General features: G+C 41.0%; 1 protein-coding gene across 4 annotated transcripts in view; it reads left to right on the top strand.

The window, feature by feature from the left end:
* Positions 1-428: 428 nt before the first annotated feature.
* The window catches only part of NHEJ1 (non-homologous end joining factor 1), an 83,650-nt gene continuing 67,110 nt past the window's right edge, over positions 429-16,968 (top strand). For 2 of the 4 annotated variants that reach the window (XM_063112997.1, XM_063112979.1), the window contains exons 1-3: positions 429-526; positions 3,204-3,393; positions 10,008-10,220. In XM_063112997.1, the coding sequence (XP_062969067.1) occupies positions 3,217-3,393; positions 10,008-10,220 (390 nt within the window). In that variant the 5' untranslated portion in view covers positions 429-526; positions 3,204-3,216. Of the gene's footprint in view, positions 527-924; positions 951-3,203; positions 3,394-10,007; positions 10,221-16,968 lie in introns of those variants that run through there. The other 2 variants (XM_063112984.1, XM_063112991.1) reach the window with 2 other exon arrangements.

The following is a 16,968-nucleotide window of genomic DNA, read 5'->3' as shown; positions in this document are numbered from 1 at the left end:
GTGGTAGGAGGGAGAAATGAGGCAGGAGAGGTAATGGATGGGGATTTAGGCCAGGGAGACTTCTCAAACATCTCTAGTGCTGGTGAGGACCCGAGAGATTATCTAGTGAAGTTCAATCCCTCATTTTATTAAAAAAGAGGCTTAACAGGTAGGGGAGGGAAGAGACGTAACTTGAGTTTGACGAATCCAATCCTGGGGCCCCCCTTTCCAGCATCCACTCCGGTATTTTTTCTACTCCGCCAGCGTGACTTCAAGAAGCGCCACTATCCCTCAACATCTCCACTAGCGGGCCGCCCAGTCTCTTCTAATTTTCCTGGCGATGGTGACCCTCCAGCTCTGAGAGCCCCTTTAATGAGCTCACCGGGCCCAGAAGCCCCGCCCACACCAGGCCTGGGCTCCGCCCCTGTCCCAGGCCCCCGCCTCCCCGTGGGGGTAGAAATCTGCCTCTACTCTAGGCCTTTCGGTTTGCGCGGGCGGGCGTGCAGGCCTGCCGCGAGGAGGGTGGACGCTCTCACGGCCGCTGACGGTATGTAGGGTCGGCCTCGAGTCGGTGCCCGGGTCTGGGCCAGAGCCGGGAGGCGAGGGGCTGCTCAGACCCTGCGGGTTGGGCTTGGCACGGGCGTTTCTCCCAGGAGGGACCGCGCGCAGCCGGGGTTCCAGGCAGGCCTCCAGGAGGGGGCGGGGCTGCGCGTGCCGCGCGTGCGCAGTCCGCCTCCGGCGGCATGGCGGGCTTTGTGGGGTTTGAGTGGGCTCCTCTTTGGCGGGCTGTTTGGTTCGACAAGGCTCCTGGGGGTCGGCCTTGTTACACACTGAAGGGTCCCGAGCCGCTTCTCAGTGCAGCCGGTGCTGTAGAAATGGAAGGCGGACAGCGAAGCCTCTCCTAGCAAGGGCGAATGGAAACTGGATACCAGACAGAGCTCCTAGGGTGGGACTGTGGTAAAAGGACAGAGGTTCGCCCTCTCCCGTGGGACAGGGCGTGGCCCAGCCCGAATGGTCTCTGGGGTGTTGCTGCCCTCTGCAGGGTGTGGGAGGAACTGCCCAGAGGGGATCACGGCCAAGGGGCGGAATTTGATGCAGATACCGGCTCTCAGCCGCCCGCACCTCGGCTGATCGGCACCTCCCCTTCCTCACTCAAGAGCACTAAACCCGGGCTGGTCGGATACTCAGTTAAAGCGCGCTTGGTAATACCAAGGTCGAAGGTTCGGATCCCCGCGCTGGCCAGCCGCCAATAAAAAGGAATGAATCTGGTTGATGTGAGTGCCAAAGGCGGTGTTGAAGGAAAAAAGAAAAGGGAGAAGTATAGAGGCTTCAGATTCAGAAAGGGACGCGCATGGCAGGAGCAGCCAGCGCGGGTTTGGTGCTGGATGTGCCAGACCTCGTGGGGCCAGTTGCCCCGGCCACATTTTAATCTACTCCCTATCCCAAACAAAAACAACCAACTTAAACAACTTGAGGGTTTTGAGCTTTTGGGCTTTCCGAAGGGACGGGCTAGGATAATATACCCAATTTTGGCGACTTTATTTGCATTTGTGGCTTTCAGAAAGCAATGTGGAACTCTTGTCCAGTGAGGAGTAGCTTAATCATTCCAAGACCGCTGCTGCCTAGTAGGAACAGCACATGGGGAATGTGACAGAAATACCATCCTCCAAACACAAGGTTTTGAGGCTGCTGCAAGTAAAAATCACCATATATATGTATATTTCACCTGTCTGGTTACTGTCTACATTAAGTATGTCACAATGCCACGCTTCAAAAACTAGATTATGGTTGGAATAATGATAGCTTAGACTAAGATGGAAATGACCATGTTAATTAGACTTAAGGAATTTTGCTTTTTTTTTTTTTTTTTTTTGGTGACCGGTAAGGGGAACGGAACCCTTGGCTTGGTGTTGCCCACACCGCACTCAGCCAAGTGAGCGCACCGACCATCCCTATATAGGATCCGAACCTGCGGCCTCAGCGCTCCCAGCGCCGCTGCGCTCCCTGCTTGGCACTCTCCCGAGTGAGCCACTGGTTCGGCCCTTGTTATTTCTTTATATTCTAAGTTCCCCCTCCCCCCATCACTTCTCTTCCATTTTGCATTTATAGACTGGAAGAATGAAGGAGATCATATCACTTCCCCACCAACCCCTGGAAAAAATAATCAAACTCTCTGTCAAGCAGCCATTATTACTAAGTATATCTGCTAGGTTAATGCTACTGCTTTAGCTGTTGAGGTAAAAAAGTTGGTTTCCAGGAGTTCCAGGCTGTGCAGCAGGGCATGATATCAATGGTGGCAGTGCTTCGGGGTGGGGAGATGGGGGATGAGTTAAGTGGAAGTCAGTGTCTCTACCTCTGTGCTGTGCTGTGCCTTGTATTTATGACTTCCTAGTCATTCAGTTTCTTGTTGAAATGGGATTTTGGTCTTTTCTGTTCCTCCTTGACACAGAGCTTATTAGCTCTTTGTGTCACTAATCCCTTTGAGAATTTGACATAGATATGGGGACCTTTTCCTTCGTCCCCCCATGCATATCTGCATGTATGTACAGAATTTTCATATAATCCCAGAGGATTCATGTGAATAGGCTCTAGATTAAGAACCTCTGTTTTAGGGTGGTTTCTTTTTTTTTTTTTTTTTTAAATCCTGAGAGCTTCCAGAGCTTTGTTTTTAGATAATGATCAAAGAATTTGAATTTCCTGCCCCTGACACTTATGACTTATGATGTTTTATAAGGCAGAACTATTCCTTCTTTTCTAAAAGTTCTGGGAAAGGATAGCATAGTAGGCCAGTTGATCTTTGTTGATATTTATTATGAATGTGATAAAGATGCACAAGAATGGTTTAGGTTTCCACATTAAGTTATATTATTAGAAAGCAGGAATACTAACACCAATATGCTGAGGCTTAAACACTATAGAAGAAAGATATATTTTCTACCCTCTAGAAACTTAATTCTAAATAGATCTTTAGTGGCCAAGAGGTAGTAAGGGTGGTGCTCAGCTGGTTATATAGAGGAGGAGAATGCAATTCCATGGCTTCTGTTTTATTAGGAAGGATTTTCACAAGATTTTAGTTGATATAGAGCTGTCTGAGTAATGCCCTCTCTAGGCCTACATTACCCTGGAGGCATTTCGCTAAATTATATTAGGTATTGGGACCTAACCCTTCACCTTGATGTTATCAGCACTTATCTCTAACTGACCAGCCCACTTTGCTAAATTAGGACTTTCCTGCAGATGGAGGAACTGGAGCAAGGCCTGTTGATGCAGCCATGGGCATGGCTACAGCTTGCTGAGAGCTCCCTGTTGGCCAAGGCTTATATCACCAAGCAGGGCTATGCCTTGCTGGTTTCAGATCTTCAACAGGTGTGGCATGAACAGGTGGACACTAGTGTGGTCAGCCAGCGAGGCAAGGTAAGTGTGAAGAGAAGTACTGCTGTGGGATGGTGGGGGTTATCATTCTTTCCTAGTGAATTGAATTTGGTTGAGATAATCCCAAATAATGTCCTGCACTTCTACCTGTAGCCCTGGGATCTTTCTATGGGTGTGCGTGTGTGGTGTGTGTGCGTGTGTGGTGTGTGTGCGTGTGTGTGTGTGTGAGAGAGAATGTTTCCGTACTGTATGCATAATGTGATCTATACACACCCTGTGGGGCTGCCACTGCATGATCCAGCAGGTAGGCTTCACCACCGCCACCTGGCTCCATTCCCAGCCCAGCCCAGTGAAAACAGAGCGGGGAGACGTCCGGCAGGGGAGGCGGGAACTCCACGGGGACCACACCGCTGCTGCGCGATCCAGCAGCCCGGCCCAATGCATACGGAGCACAGAGTCGTCCAGCAAGGGAGATAGAAGCTCCATAGAGTCCACACACCCTGTGGGGGGGCTGCTGCCGTGCGATCCAGCAGCAGGTAGGCTTCACCGCCGCCACCCGGCTCCATCCCAAGCCCGGCCTAGCGCGCACAGAGCAGGGAGACATCCTGCAGGGGAAGGGGAAGCTCTGCAGAGACCACATGCTCTGCGGTGCCTCAGCACATCCCAGCAGCCCAGGCCAGAGTGCACGGAACAGGGAGAAGTCCAGCACGGGAGGTGGAAGCTCAGCAGACACCACACACCCTGCGGTACCACCCCATGATCCAGTAGCCCGGCAGAGCCCAAGCTGACCAGAGAGGTGGCTCCCCAGAGAGGCCCAAGACCTGAGGCAACCACATATGCAAGGCACTAGTGGCCAACTGAGTAGACACTGAGATAGCCATACCAAATTGGCAACCACAGCAACATCTTAGTCAGTCAATAGTGTCAAACCGGTGGACTGTGAAACCCCCTGCCACAATGAATAAACATCAAAGAAAAGATACGAGAAATATGAAAAATCAAGAAAGTACACCACCAAAGTTTAATAACTCTCAAGCTCTAAATCCTATAGAACAAGAAGCCCTTGAAATGACTGACAGGGAATTTCAAATGATAACTCTAAGGAAACTGAATGAGGTACAAGAAAACTCAGCTAGACATCATGATGAAACGAGGAAAAGTATACAGGACCTGAAAGAGGAAATGTACAAGGAAATCAATGCCCTGAAAAAAAATGTAGCAGAACTTGCCGAACTGAAGAAGTTATTCAGCAAATTAAAAAACACAACGGAGAGTTTAACCAGCAGGCTTGCGGAAGTTGAAGAGAGAACCTCTGAACTTGAAGATGGGCTGTTTGAAATAACACAAGCAGACAAAAAGAAAAGAAAAAAGAATCAAAGGCATAGAAGAAAATCTGAGAGAGATATCAGACAACCTTAAGCGCTCAAATATCTGAGTCATGAGTATTCCAGAAGGGGAGGAAAAAGGAGATTGCATTGAAAACATATTCAACAAAATAGTGGCAGAAAACTTCCCAGGTATAGGAAAAATCACAGATCTTCAGATCAAGTAAGCTCAAAGATCTCCAAATGTATTCAACCCAAAAAGGTTTTCTCCAAGACATGTTATAGTCAAATTGGCAAAAGTCAAAGACAAAGAGAGAATCTTAAAAGCTGCAAGAGAGAAGCATCAAATCACCTATAAGGGAGCCCCAATCAGGCTAACATCAGACTTTTCATCACAAACCCTAAAAGCCAGAAAGGTATGGGATGATATATTCAAAATACTAAAAGACAAAGATTGCCAGCCAAGAATACTCTACCCTGCAAGGCTATCCTTCCAAAATGAAGGGCAAATAGTATATTTCTCAGACAAACAAAAACTGCAGGAGTTCACCACCACACGACCACCCTTACAAGAAATTCTCAAGGTAGTACTGGGTTTGGTTCCTGAAAAATAACTACCACTGCCACAAAAACCCAAGAAAAATCAAAACCCACTAGTATAATAAAAATGGCATTCATAAAGAGAAAACAAACAAAAAGCCTATCTACAACCTAAGGAACCAACAAACACAGAAAACAAACAGTAAATCAGAAAGCAAGGAACAAAAGACACCTAAGACAACCAAACAATAATCAATAAAATGCTAGGAATAAATCAACACTTTTCAATAACAACTCTTAGTGTAAAAGGCTTAAATTCCCAAATCAAAAGAAACAGACTGGCTGACTGGATTAAAAAGGAGGACCCAACTATATGCTGCCTTCAAGAGACCCACCTCACCCATAAAGACTCACATAGACTAAGAGTGAAAGGATGGAAAAAGATTTACCATGCAAACAGAAAAGAAAAACGAGCTGGAGTAGCTATTCTTATATCTGACAAAGTAGACTTTAAACTAAAAACCATAAAAAGAGACAATGAGAGACACTACGTAATGATAAAAGGACTGATCCAGCAAGAAGACATAACAATCATAAATATGTACGCACCCAATGTTGGAGCAGCCAGAAGGAAATAGACACTAATACCATAATAGCAGGGGACCTGAACACCCCACTGTCAATATTGGATAGATCATCTAGGCAAAGAATCAGCAGAGAAACACAAGATCTACACAATACTCTAGACCAATTGGACTTGGCAGATATCTACAGAACATTCCATCCAACAACCTCAGAATATTCATTCTTCTCATCAGCACATGGATCATTCTCCAGGATAGATCACATATTAGGTCACAAATCAAGTATCAACAAATTCAAAAAAATTGGAATTACCTCATGTGTTTTCTCAGACCACAATGGACTAAAACTAGAAATAAATAACAAATGAAAATCTGGAAACTATACAAACACATGGAAATTAAACAGCATTCTACTTAATGACATATGGATCCAAGAAGAAATCAAGCAGGATCTCGAAAAATTTATTGAAACTAATGAAAATAATGATACATCATACCAAAACCTGTGGGATACTGCAAAAGCAGTATTAAGGGGGAAATTTATTGCATTAAATGCTCACCTCAGAAAAATGGAAAGATGGTAAGTGAACAACCTAACACTTCACCTTAAAGAACTAGAAAAACAAGAACAACCCAAACCTAAAGTTAGCAGATGGAAAGAAATCATTAAGATCAGAGCAGAACTTAATGAAATTGAAACCCAAAAAACAAGACAAAAGATCAATGAATCAAAAAGTTGGTTTTTTGAAAAGATAAATAAAATTGACAAACCATTAGCATGGCTAACAAAAAAAAAAAAGAAGAGAGAAGATTCAAATAACAAAAATTAGAAATGAAAAAGGTGATATTACAACTGAATCATCTGAAATACAAGGAATCATTCAAGACTACTATAAACAACTATATGCCAACACATTTGAAAATCTGGAGGAAATGGATAAATTTCTGGACACACACAAGCTCCCAAAACTGAACGATGAAGACGTAGAAAATCTGAACAGACCAATAACAATAAAGGAGATTGAAGCTGTTATCAGAAGGCTCCCAACGAAGAAAAGCCTAGGACCAGATGGATTCACAGCAGAATTTTACCAAGCATTCAAAGAGGAATTGACACCAGTTCTTTACAAACTATTCCAAAAGATTGAAACAGATGCAAATCTCCCAAATTCATTCTATGAAGCAAACATCATCCAGATACCAAAACCAGGTAAAGATATAACCAAAAAAGAAAACTACAGGCCGATATCCTTGATGAATATAGATGCAAAAATCCTCACTAAAATACTAGCAAACAGAATATAGCAACACATACGTAAAATTATTCACCACGATCAAGTGGGATTCATCCCAGGGATGCAAGGTTGGTTCAACATATGCAAATCAATAAATGTGATACACCATATTAATAAAATCAAACACAAGGACCATATGTTCATCTCTATAGATGCTGAAAAAGCATTTGATAAAATTCAACATTCATTCATGACAAAGACCTTCTATAAGTTAGGTATAGACGGAAAGTATCTCAACATAATTAAAGCCATATATGATAAACCCACTGCAAATATCATCCTGAATGGGGAAAAGCTGAAAGCTTTTCCTTTGAGAACAGGAACTAGACAAGGATGCCCACTCCTATTTAACATAGTGTTGGAAGTACTAGCCAGAGCAATCAGAGAAGAGAAGGAAATAAAGGGTATCCAGATTGGAAAAGATGAAGTCAACCTGTCCCTGTTTGCAGATGACATGATCCTATATATCGAACAGCTAAATGCCTCTACAAAAAAACTGTTGGAATTGATAAATGATTTCAGCACAGTAGCAGGATACAAAATCAACACACAAAAATCAGTAGCATTTCTATTCTCCAATAGTGAGCATGCAGAAAGAGAAATCAAGAAAGCCTGCGTGTTTACAGTAGCCACCAAAAAGATAAAATACTTAGGAATTGAGTTAACCAAGGATGTGATATATCTCTATAATGAGAACTACAAACCACTGCTGAGAGAAATTAGAGAGGATACAAGAAGATGGCAAGATATCCCATGCTCTTGGATTGGAAGAATCAACACAGTGAAAATGTCCATACTACCCAAAGTGATATACAAATTCAATGCAATCCCCATCAAAATTCCAATGACATTTTTCTCAGAAATGGAAAGAACTATCCAGACATTTATTTGGAATAACAAAAGACCACGCGTAGCCAAAGCAACGCTGAGCAAAAAAAAATAAAGCTGGAGGCATAACAGTACCTGACTTTAAACTATACTACAAAGCTATAATAACCAAAACAGTATGGTACTGGCATAAAAACAGACACACTGATCAATGGAATAGAATAGAGAATCCAGAAATCAACCCACACACCTACAACCATCTGATCTTTGACAAAGGCACCAAGTCTATACACTGGGGAAGAGACTGCCTCTTTAGCAAATGATGCTGGGAGAACTGGATATCAATATGCAGGAGAATGAAACTAGACCCATACCTTTCACCATACACTAAAGTCAACTCAAAATGGATTAAAGAATTAAATATACACCCTGAAACAATAAAACTTCTTAAAGAAAACATAGGAGAAACACTTCAGGAAATAGGACTGGACACAGACTTCATGAATACGACCCCAAAAGCACAGGTAACCAAAGGAAAAATAAACAAATGGGATTATATCAAACTAAAGAGCTTCTGCACAGCAAAAGAAACAAACGAGCTAAAAGACAACCGAGTGGGAGAAAATATTTGCAAAATATACATCTGACAAAGGATTAATATCCAGAATATACAAGGAACTCAAACAACTTTACAAGAAAAAAACAAGCAACCCAATTAAAAAATGGGCAAAATAGCTAAGTAGGCATTTCTCTAAGGAAAATATACAAATGGCCAACAGACATATGAAAAAATGCTCAACATCACTCAGCATCTGGGAAATGCAAATCAAAACTACACTGAGATACCTTCTCACCCCAGTTAGGATGGCTAAAATCCAAATGACTTTGAACGAGAAATGCTGGCGAGGTTGCAGAGAAAAAGGAATTCTCATACATTGTTGGTGGGACTGCAAAATGGTGCAGCCTCTATGGAAAATGGTATGGAGGTTCCTCAAACAATTGCAGATAGATCTACCATATGACCCAGCTATCCCACTGTTGGGAATATACCCAGAGGAATGGAAATCATCAAGTCGAAGGTATACCTGTCCCCCAGTGTTCATTGCAGCACTCTTTACAATAGCCAAGAGTTGGAACCAGCCCAAATGTCCATCATCGGATGAGTGGATATGGAAAATGTGGTATATCTATACAATGGAATACTACTCAGCTATGAAAACGAATGAAATACTGCCATTTGCAACAACATGGATGGACCTTGAGAGAATTATATTAAGTGAAACAAGTTAGGCACAGAAAGGGAAATACCACATATTCTCACTTATTGGTGGGAGCTAAAAATAAATAAATAAATTCTCTCTCTCTCTCTCTCACACACACACACACACACACACACACACACACACACACACACACACACAAAAAACCCGGGGGGCGGGGGAGAAGACATAGCAACTACAATTCTTTGAAGTTGATACGAGAAGCAAAAAGAAAGGACATTGTTGGGTGGGAGGGGGGAGAGGGAGGAGAGAGGGAGGAGAGAGGGAGGTTTCGGTAATGGGCCACAATAATCAACCACATTGTATATCGACAAAATAAAAAAAAAATGTATATATGTCTTCGGTCATATGTAATTTGGGGAATAACAAGTGTTTTAAAGCTTGAATAACAATTATGTAAACGTACTATAGACCTCATTCTTTAATCCATATAAGTGGGAAGAAAAAATTATTAATCTGTTAGTTCTTAAACATAGTAAATTGTTTTCTACTCCATTTAATTTTAAGTGTCTGGGAATAAAAATGAACCATAAAAAAAAAATAATAATGTGATCTATATTATCAGGACTATATAGGCTTTCTGTAAATTGATCTTGCCTAAGGCGGAATTGAGAAGTAAGCCAGTTGATCTTTGTGATTCTCTGCTTTTTGTTTTCTTCTTTCCTGTTCTGATGTTTTTATCTTCCCTTCCCTTCTTCTCATGCCCATTATCTTCATGCTGACCAGGGCTTTCTTTTGCTATTGCTTATGAGGGAGTCAGTTTCTTTTTAGCCCCCTTACTCTGTACAACTGCTGTCTCTTCAGGAGCTGAATAAGCGCCTGACTGCTCCCCCTGCTGCTTTTCTCTGTCATTTGGATAATTTGCTTCGCCCATTGTTGAAGGACGCTGCTCATCCTAGCGAAGCTACCTTCTCCTCTGATCATGTGGCAGAGGCACTGATTCTACGGGTGCGGAGTGAGCTCTCTGGTCTCCCCTTCTATTGGAATTTCCACTGCATCCCAGCTAGTCCTTCCCTGGTAAGTGTGATTCATGTATGGAGCAGGGTAGGGGGAGATGTCAGCTGCTTTGAGCTGAAGCTTTATGTGCTCTTGTTTTTTAGCAAACACCATTTAAACCTCTCCAATCAGAAAACATTCCTTGACTAGACAGGAGGCAAAAATGGTTCTTGACTGGTACATCCTTTTCAGGCAAAAGGAGGAGAGTTTGGATCTACATACTTTATTGGGTGTCTTTATTTATTAATTTATTCAGCATTTATGAAGCATCTACTCTGTGCTAATTATTAGGTGTCCAGACGTGAAACAGTATAGCCTCTTCCTGGAGTTTATAATCTAGTTGAGGAGACAGACAGAAAATTGTGATAAAGTGTGATAAGTTCTTTGCGGTAGGCCCAAGATGGCTTGAGGGTCAGAGAAAACCTCTTTGAAGAGAGAGTTTCTGAGCTGAGTTTAGGAACTAGTTGGGAGAATATAAAGAGAAAATTTATTCTAGGCAAGAAGTGTGGAGATGTGTGTGAGGCAAGTTCAGGAACTTCATGACTGCAGTATAGATAAGAAGATATGAGAAATAAGGTAGGCAGTGGCCAGATCGTAGAGGATTCTATTGAGTTTTGGATTTTATCCCAAAGGCAACAGGAATTCATTGAAAAACTTTAAACAAAGATTTAACAGGATCAATTTGTGATTTATCAGGATCACTCTGGTAACAGTGGAGTATGTACCAGTGTTAGGTACTTTTCTCTCTTTTTTTTTTTTTAAAGATGACCGGTAACGGGATCTTAACCCTTGACTTGGTGTTGTCAGCACCACGCTCTCCCAGGTGAGCTAACCGGCCATCCCTATATAGGGATCCGAACCCGTGGCCTTGGGGTTATCAGCACCACAGTCTCCCAAGTGAGCCAGCCCTGTTAGGTACTTTTCTAACATCATGTCATCTTTTAATCCTCACAACTGTCCTGCAAGATAAGTATTATTGTCCCTGTTTTTTCAGAGTAGGAAACTGAGATTAAAGGTAACTTGTCCAAAGTCACCCGGTTTATAAATGAATGAGCTCGAATTTGAACCCTTCATTGGTCTAATATGAAAGCTCATTTTCTTTTCTTTTTTGGGGGTTGGGGGGGTTGGCCGGCTGGCTTGGATGGAGATCCAAACCCATGACCTTGGTGTTTTAAGGCTGCGCGGTAATCAATTGAGCTAACCGGCCAGCCCTGAAACCTCATTTTCAGGAACTAGGAGGATAATGTCCTCTGCTCCCTTGTAGCTTTATGTGCCCCAAGAGCTTTTATTAGAAATTAAGAATGGACATTAAGAACTAACAAATAGGGCTTATTTCAATCAGTAGCACTTAGAGGACGTGGTCTTCTATGGGAGGCCTAAGGGTATAGGTTTATCAGCAGAGGGATCTGAAGACTAGTAGGCATCATTTATTATCTTCCTTCTTTAGTGTCTCATAGGTAATGTGACACTTTGGCATTGATAGATGACTGTAGATGGATAGATGACTGTGGATGGAACAAAGATGTTTTTGAGAAACTGTTTTGCTGATGTTTATTTTTGATCTAGACTTGAGTACTAGAACTGTGCGTTCATTTCTGAATTTCTGACGCCCATCAATAGTGCTTCTCATATAGTAATCACTCACTTTTGTTGATTTTAATTGAATTTTTTGTGAATTTTTCCATCCTGCTTTTTATATAGAATTTACTTATTTCATTCAAAACCCTTGTGACTTTTCCTAAGTGACACCAGGGGGCACTGTTCCTTCATTAATGCTTGTTCTGAGACCAAGCCATTTGGGTTGCCTTTGGGAATCCCAAGTAATAGCTAGTCTCATTTTCCATTACAGGGCCCTAGAAATTCAATATAGTATGATAGGGAGGCGGTTCTCCTTGGTTGTTGATGGACTCTAACAGTTTCTTCTTTCAAAAGAATACACTAAAGAACACTTGTATAACAATATTATAACTGAAAAAAAAAGTAAAAAAAAGCTAGTTATTCTAGGCAAATGCCTCTAACTGAGGAAAGAGGCAACAGTGTTTAGAGAGGGTTGAGTCTTGGCTGGTCATGGAGGAGAAGTTAGCTTTGAACAATTGATTAACAATTATGCTTTAAGTTAAAATAAGGTATATATCAGGGCTGGCCAGTTAGCTCGGTTGATTAGAGTATGGCGTTATAACAGCAAGGTCAAGGGTTTGAATACCCTCACCAGCCAGCTGCCAGAAAAACAAAAAAGTAAAATGAAATATTTATCATTAAAAGAAGAAGAATGCCACCCTGGGGAAACCCCTGAACCTAAGGGAGCTTTATAGGGAAAAAGTCAGAGCCTGTGGATACTGGAAGGGATATAGGCGGATACTATTTCAGGCTTGTGTGTACGTCTGTGAGGTCATATGGTTATAATTTTTGTTTGTTATCCATTCTGGTGATAATTTTTATTTAATTTTTTTGAATGGATAATTCATGCAAAAGGCAAATTTTTTTAAAAGTTGAGTTTTTAGAAGTAGAGATTAGAATGTGGTTACTAGAGGTTGAGAGGGGAGGGGGACAAGGAGAGGTTGGTTAACGGATACAAAATTAGAGCTAGATAGAAAAAAGCTCTAGTGTTGTACAGTAGTGCTAGGCATATATAACTAATAATAATTTATTGTATGTTTTCAGATTGCTAGAAGAGAGGAGCTCAAATGTTCTCATCATAAGGAAATGATAGATTTTTGCGATGATAAATATGCTAATTACCCTGATTCAATCATCACACCATGTATGCGTATATGGAAATATAATTCTGTATCCATAAATATATATAATCAATATGTATCAATTAAAAACTAAGTTAATTAAAAAAAAACTCAAACAGCATTTAAGGGTATACAGTGAAAAAAATAGGTCTCCTTTTTATCCCCTTCACCAGTCCCTTATTTTCCTTCTCTGCAGCAACTACTAGTATCAACTTCTTGTAAATTCTTAAAGAAAGCTATATATAGTATGTATATATAAGTATGAATGTATGTATTTTACTCAATCAAATACATATCTGTATATATTTATATATTTTCACAAATGGTATCATGCTGTACACATTGTTTAATACCTTGCTTTTTTCACTTACAGAACTTAGAGATCACTCATATCAATAAATTCAGAAGGCTTGCCTTAATTTTTTTTTTTTTTTCCTAAAAGATGACCGGTAAGAGGATCTCAACCCTTGACTTGGTGTTGTCAGTACCACACTCTCCGAAGTGAGCAACCGGCCATCCCTATATAGGGATCCGAACCCATAGCCTTGATGTTATCAACACCGTACTCTCCTGAGTGAGCCACGGGCCGGCCCTTGCCTTAATATTTTTTAATGGCAAGATGGCATTTTATTTAATGGATATATCAACATGTATTTAATTGATCTGCTATTAGTAGACACTTAAGTCATTTCTAGTCTTTTGTTGCAATCAATATACAGTGAATATCCTTGTATTTACTTTTTCTGCATATAAATATATAAGTAAGTTCTAGAAGTGGGATAGCTGGGTCAATAAACATTTTTATCTTTAATCTTGCTGCAATGCCAAATTGTCTTCCAGAGACATTATGCAGCTTAACTCCTACCATCCATACAGGAGAGTAGAAGAGTACCTGTTTCCCCACGCTCTCTACAACACAACTTATTCACATTAATAATTTAATGGTTCTTAAGTCTCTGCAGGTTATTATGGAATATATAAAGTTTTGGGTCTTTGCTTTCTAACACTGAGCCCATCTCCACTTATGGCAAACTTCTCTTCATTTCTTCCTCCTTCCCATTGTCTTTTCTTTCTAGTATCTGATGTAATTCTTGATACTCCATATTTTGACTTTCAAATTTGTCACCTTTTTGGCCATTTTATGATTCCTGTGAGTCACATCCAAAAGTTCCTTAGTGGTAGAAAGAGCACAGGCTTTGGAATCAGCAGACTTGAGTTTGTAACTCAGTTCCATCACTTTCAGACTACTTATATTACCTTGGACAACTACTGGATTTTTATGATTCAGTTTCTTCATCTGTAAAATGGAGATACCAATTCCAACGTTACTGTGGAGTCGTGAGGATCAAATAAGAGAACATACATAATAATATTACTTAACTTTAGCATGATAGTAGACCTCTGAGAGCAAATACTCCAACTTCTTTTTAAAAAAGAGAAGGATCAAAAAAAAAAAAAGAAACAAAAAAACCCAATAATCGGCCACATTGTATATTGACAAAATTAAATTTAAAAAAAAAAGAGAGAAGGATCATGACAGCAGTTGAGCTTAAGCCATTTTCTTATCTAGGTGCTATCAGGACCTAGATCTCGGTAGAACTTAGATCTCCTAATTCCCAATCTATTACCGTTTTCACTGTATCCTGATATGATTCACCTTGCGATTGATAACTGCCATTCTGCTCTCCTGCCTATGACTTGTGAACATTTCTGTGGGAATCTAAAGACTTTGGGGAAAATTATAAATAGCTTTTCCTCTGGGAAAAATTGACAACTCCTGCTTCCACATCTACCACACTTCCTGACCTCCTTCTTAACTGTTCTGAGCTCTTTTAGGGCAGAGACCTCAGAGTACATATTAGGCACCTAGTAGGTATTTGTTGAATTGACTTCTTGAACTGCATCTCTTTGTATATTGCTGTCTGTGAAGGAAGGGGGGGTGTCCCTGACCTCCTAGAGCACATCAAGATTTTTCCTTGTAGTATCTGTGGATTTGTTTTGATCCATTTATTTACATATTTCCATCAGTCTTTCTTATGACCATTAACATATTTTCAGGATTTCTATCCAGCGTTAAAGTCTGAGAACAGAGCAAGGCTATCTGGTCTAAGGGAAATCATTTTAGTGTTCATCTGACTTTGAAGTGAATTATACCTGAATAATTCATAGTGGTGTAACTCAACCATATGAAATTATCTGAGCAGTTAAAACATTTACTGATAAAAAACTTTTGTCTTTGTTTTTTGTTTTTGCTGTATAGACATTGGGGTTCAATAGATCATTTCAAGTTGCTTCGTGTGGCATTGATTAAAAACTGTTCCTCATAATGTTTCTTGTTGTTATCATTTACCACCCCTCAAAGAAATTTCTATTAAGGGCACCTTCCCCTCCCCCACCTCCCACCCCGAGAGAGGCTGGTTATTAATTATAGGAGTTTCTGTTATTTGAGTGCTGCCACCAAATGCATGGTGTTGCTGCTTGGTTAGCAGTGATCATATTTTCAATTCAACCCACCAAACATTCACTGGCTTTTATACAAGTATTCACCTATTTTTCCTCCTGATCTAGTTTGAACAGGACCAAACTTAAAACAATTCCTAGGAAAGAGGGTTGGGTTTAGAGCAGATAAATTTTCCCAAAGATGAACTTCTGTCACATTCTGAGCAGTAATTCCTGGAGGTTTAAGTTTTAGCTAAGGACCTGAGCTCGAAGATAATGCCAGACTGGCGTGTGCAGTATGATGGAAAAAAGTGACTAGTATCTATAGCTGGACTTGATTTCTGGCCTTCCACTCTGTGCCAGTACCCCTGCATTTCTTGGGTCCTGGTGCTGGTACAAAAGCTGCTACCACTAACCCCCATCTACCCATCCAGTCTTTTTTTTCCTAATCTATCTTTAGAGAAATGTGGGAAAAAGTCTTTTCCTCTTAGTTTGAGCCACAACAGAATTGGAGTTTTTAGTAGCAACTTTTACCTAGAAAATGAATGGAAAATGAAAACAAAAGTCTGAATAGTCCAGACTTCTGATCCTGATCCAGATGAGTCTGGCTTGCACATCTTATGGGACATTCTAGTAGCTTTTCCACACTTCAAGCTTGTGTGGGGTTACTTGTCTAAAAGTACTCCTCTTTGAATCTAGGGCAGGGGTTGGCATACTATGCCCAGCAGGCCAAATCTGGCATGCTGCCTGTTTTTGTAAAGTTATATTGGAACACAGCCACATCATTTGTTTACATATTGTCTGTGGCTGCTTTTGTGCTACAATAGCAAAGTTGAGCAGTTGCAACAGGGACTGTATGGGCCACAAAGCCAAAAATATTGACTCTCTGGCTCTTTATGGAAAAAGTGTGCTGACCTCTGATCAAGGGCATTTCTTCTTCATAGTGCCTCCTTCAGTTCATCTCCTTGGGAGAATGGAAAAGAACTCTGATAGTATTCCCTGGCCACAAATGGATTGTTGATTTTAGTTATTTTCTTTGACAGGCTAGTGGACACTTTGAACAGGTGAATTAAATGATTATTCTGTATAGCTATACATTATCATATGTGAGCATCACTTTACCTGTACTGCAGTGTGGCTATGTTTGCATCCTTCTTACCTCTAGTTAAAAGCAAGGTGTGTAGAGAGCATTGATTTATTCCTTCCTAGGCTAGTCTCTTGGTTGGCTCGCTTCTGTTACAACCACCACCTTAGACTTTGCTGCATTTGTGGGAACAGATTGAAACTCTGGGCTCATCTTGGGCTATCATCAGCCTGGAAATGGCTCTTAATTAGTGTCTGGGCCTAATTTGAACTTCAAAGCTCTCTACTTTCTGTTAATTTTTGTCTTCTGTTATACTCCAACTTGAATGCTCTATTTTAGCCACACCTAAACAGAGGTTACTTGGATCTTCTGCTTTTATCTTTCAGCCTCTGCTGAGAGTTGAGTCAATACCTTTCTCTTATCAACTGTATCACATCCTTCTCTTTAAATTATCCTCTAGGTTATCTATCCATGGATGTTCTCCTTTATTCTTTCTATCCTTTATCCG

This window comes from Cynocephalus volans, chromosome 1, assembly GCF_027409185.1.
Source record: "Cynocephalus volans isolate mCynVol1 chromosome 1, mCynVol1.pri, whole genome shotgun sequence".
NCBI lineage: Eukaryota > Metazoa > Chordata > Mammalia > Dermoptera > Cynocephalidae > Cynocephalus > Cynocephalus volans.
The sequence above is the reverse complement of the archived record's forward strand: the minus strand, read 5'-3'. Positions and strand labels throughout refer to the sequence as shown.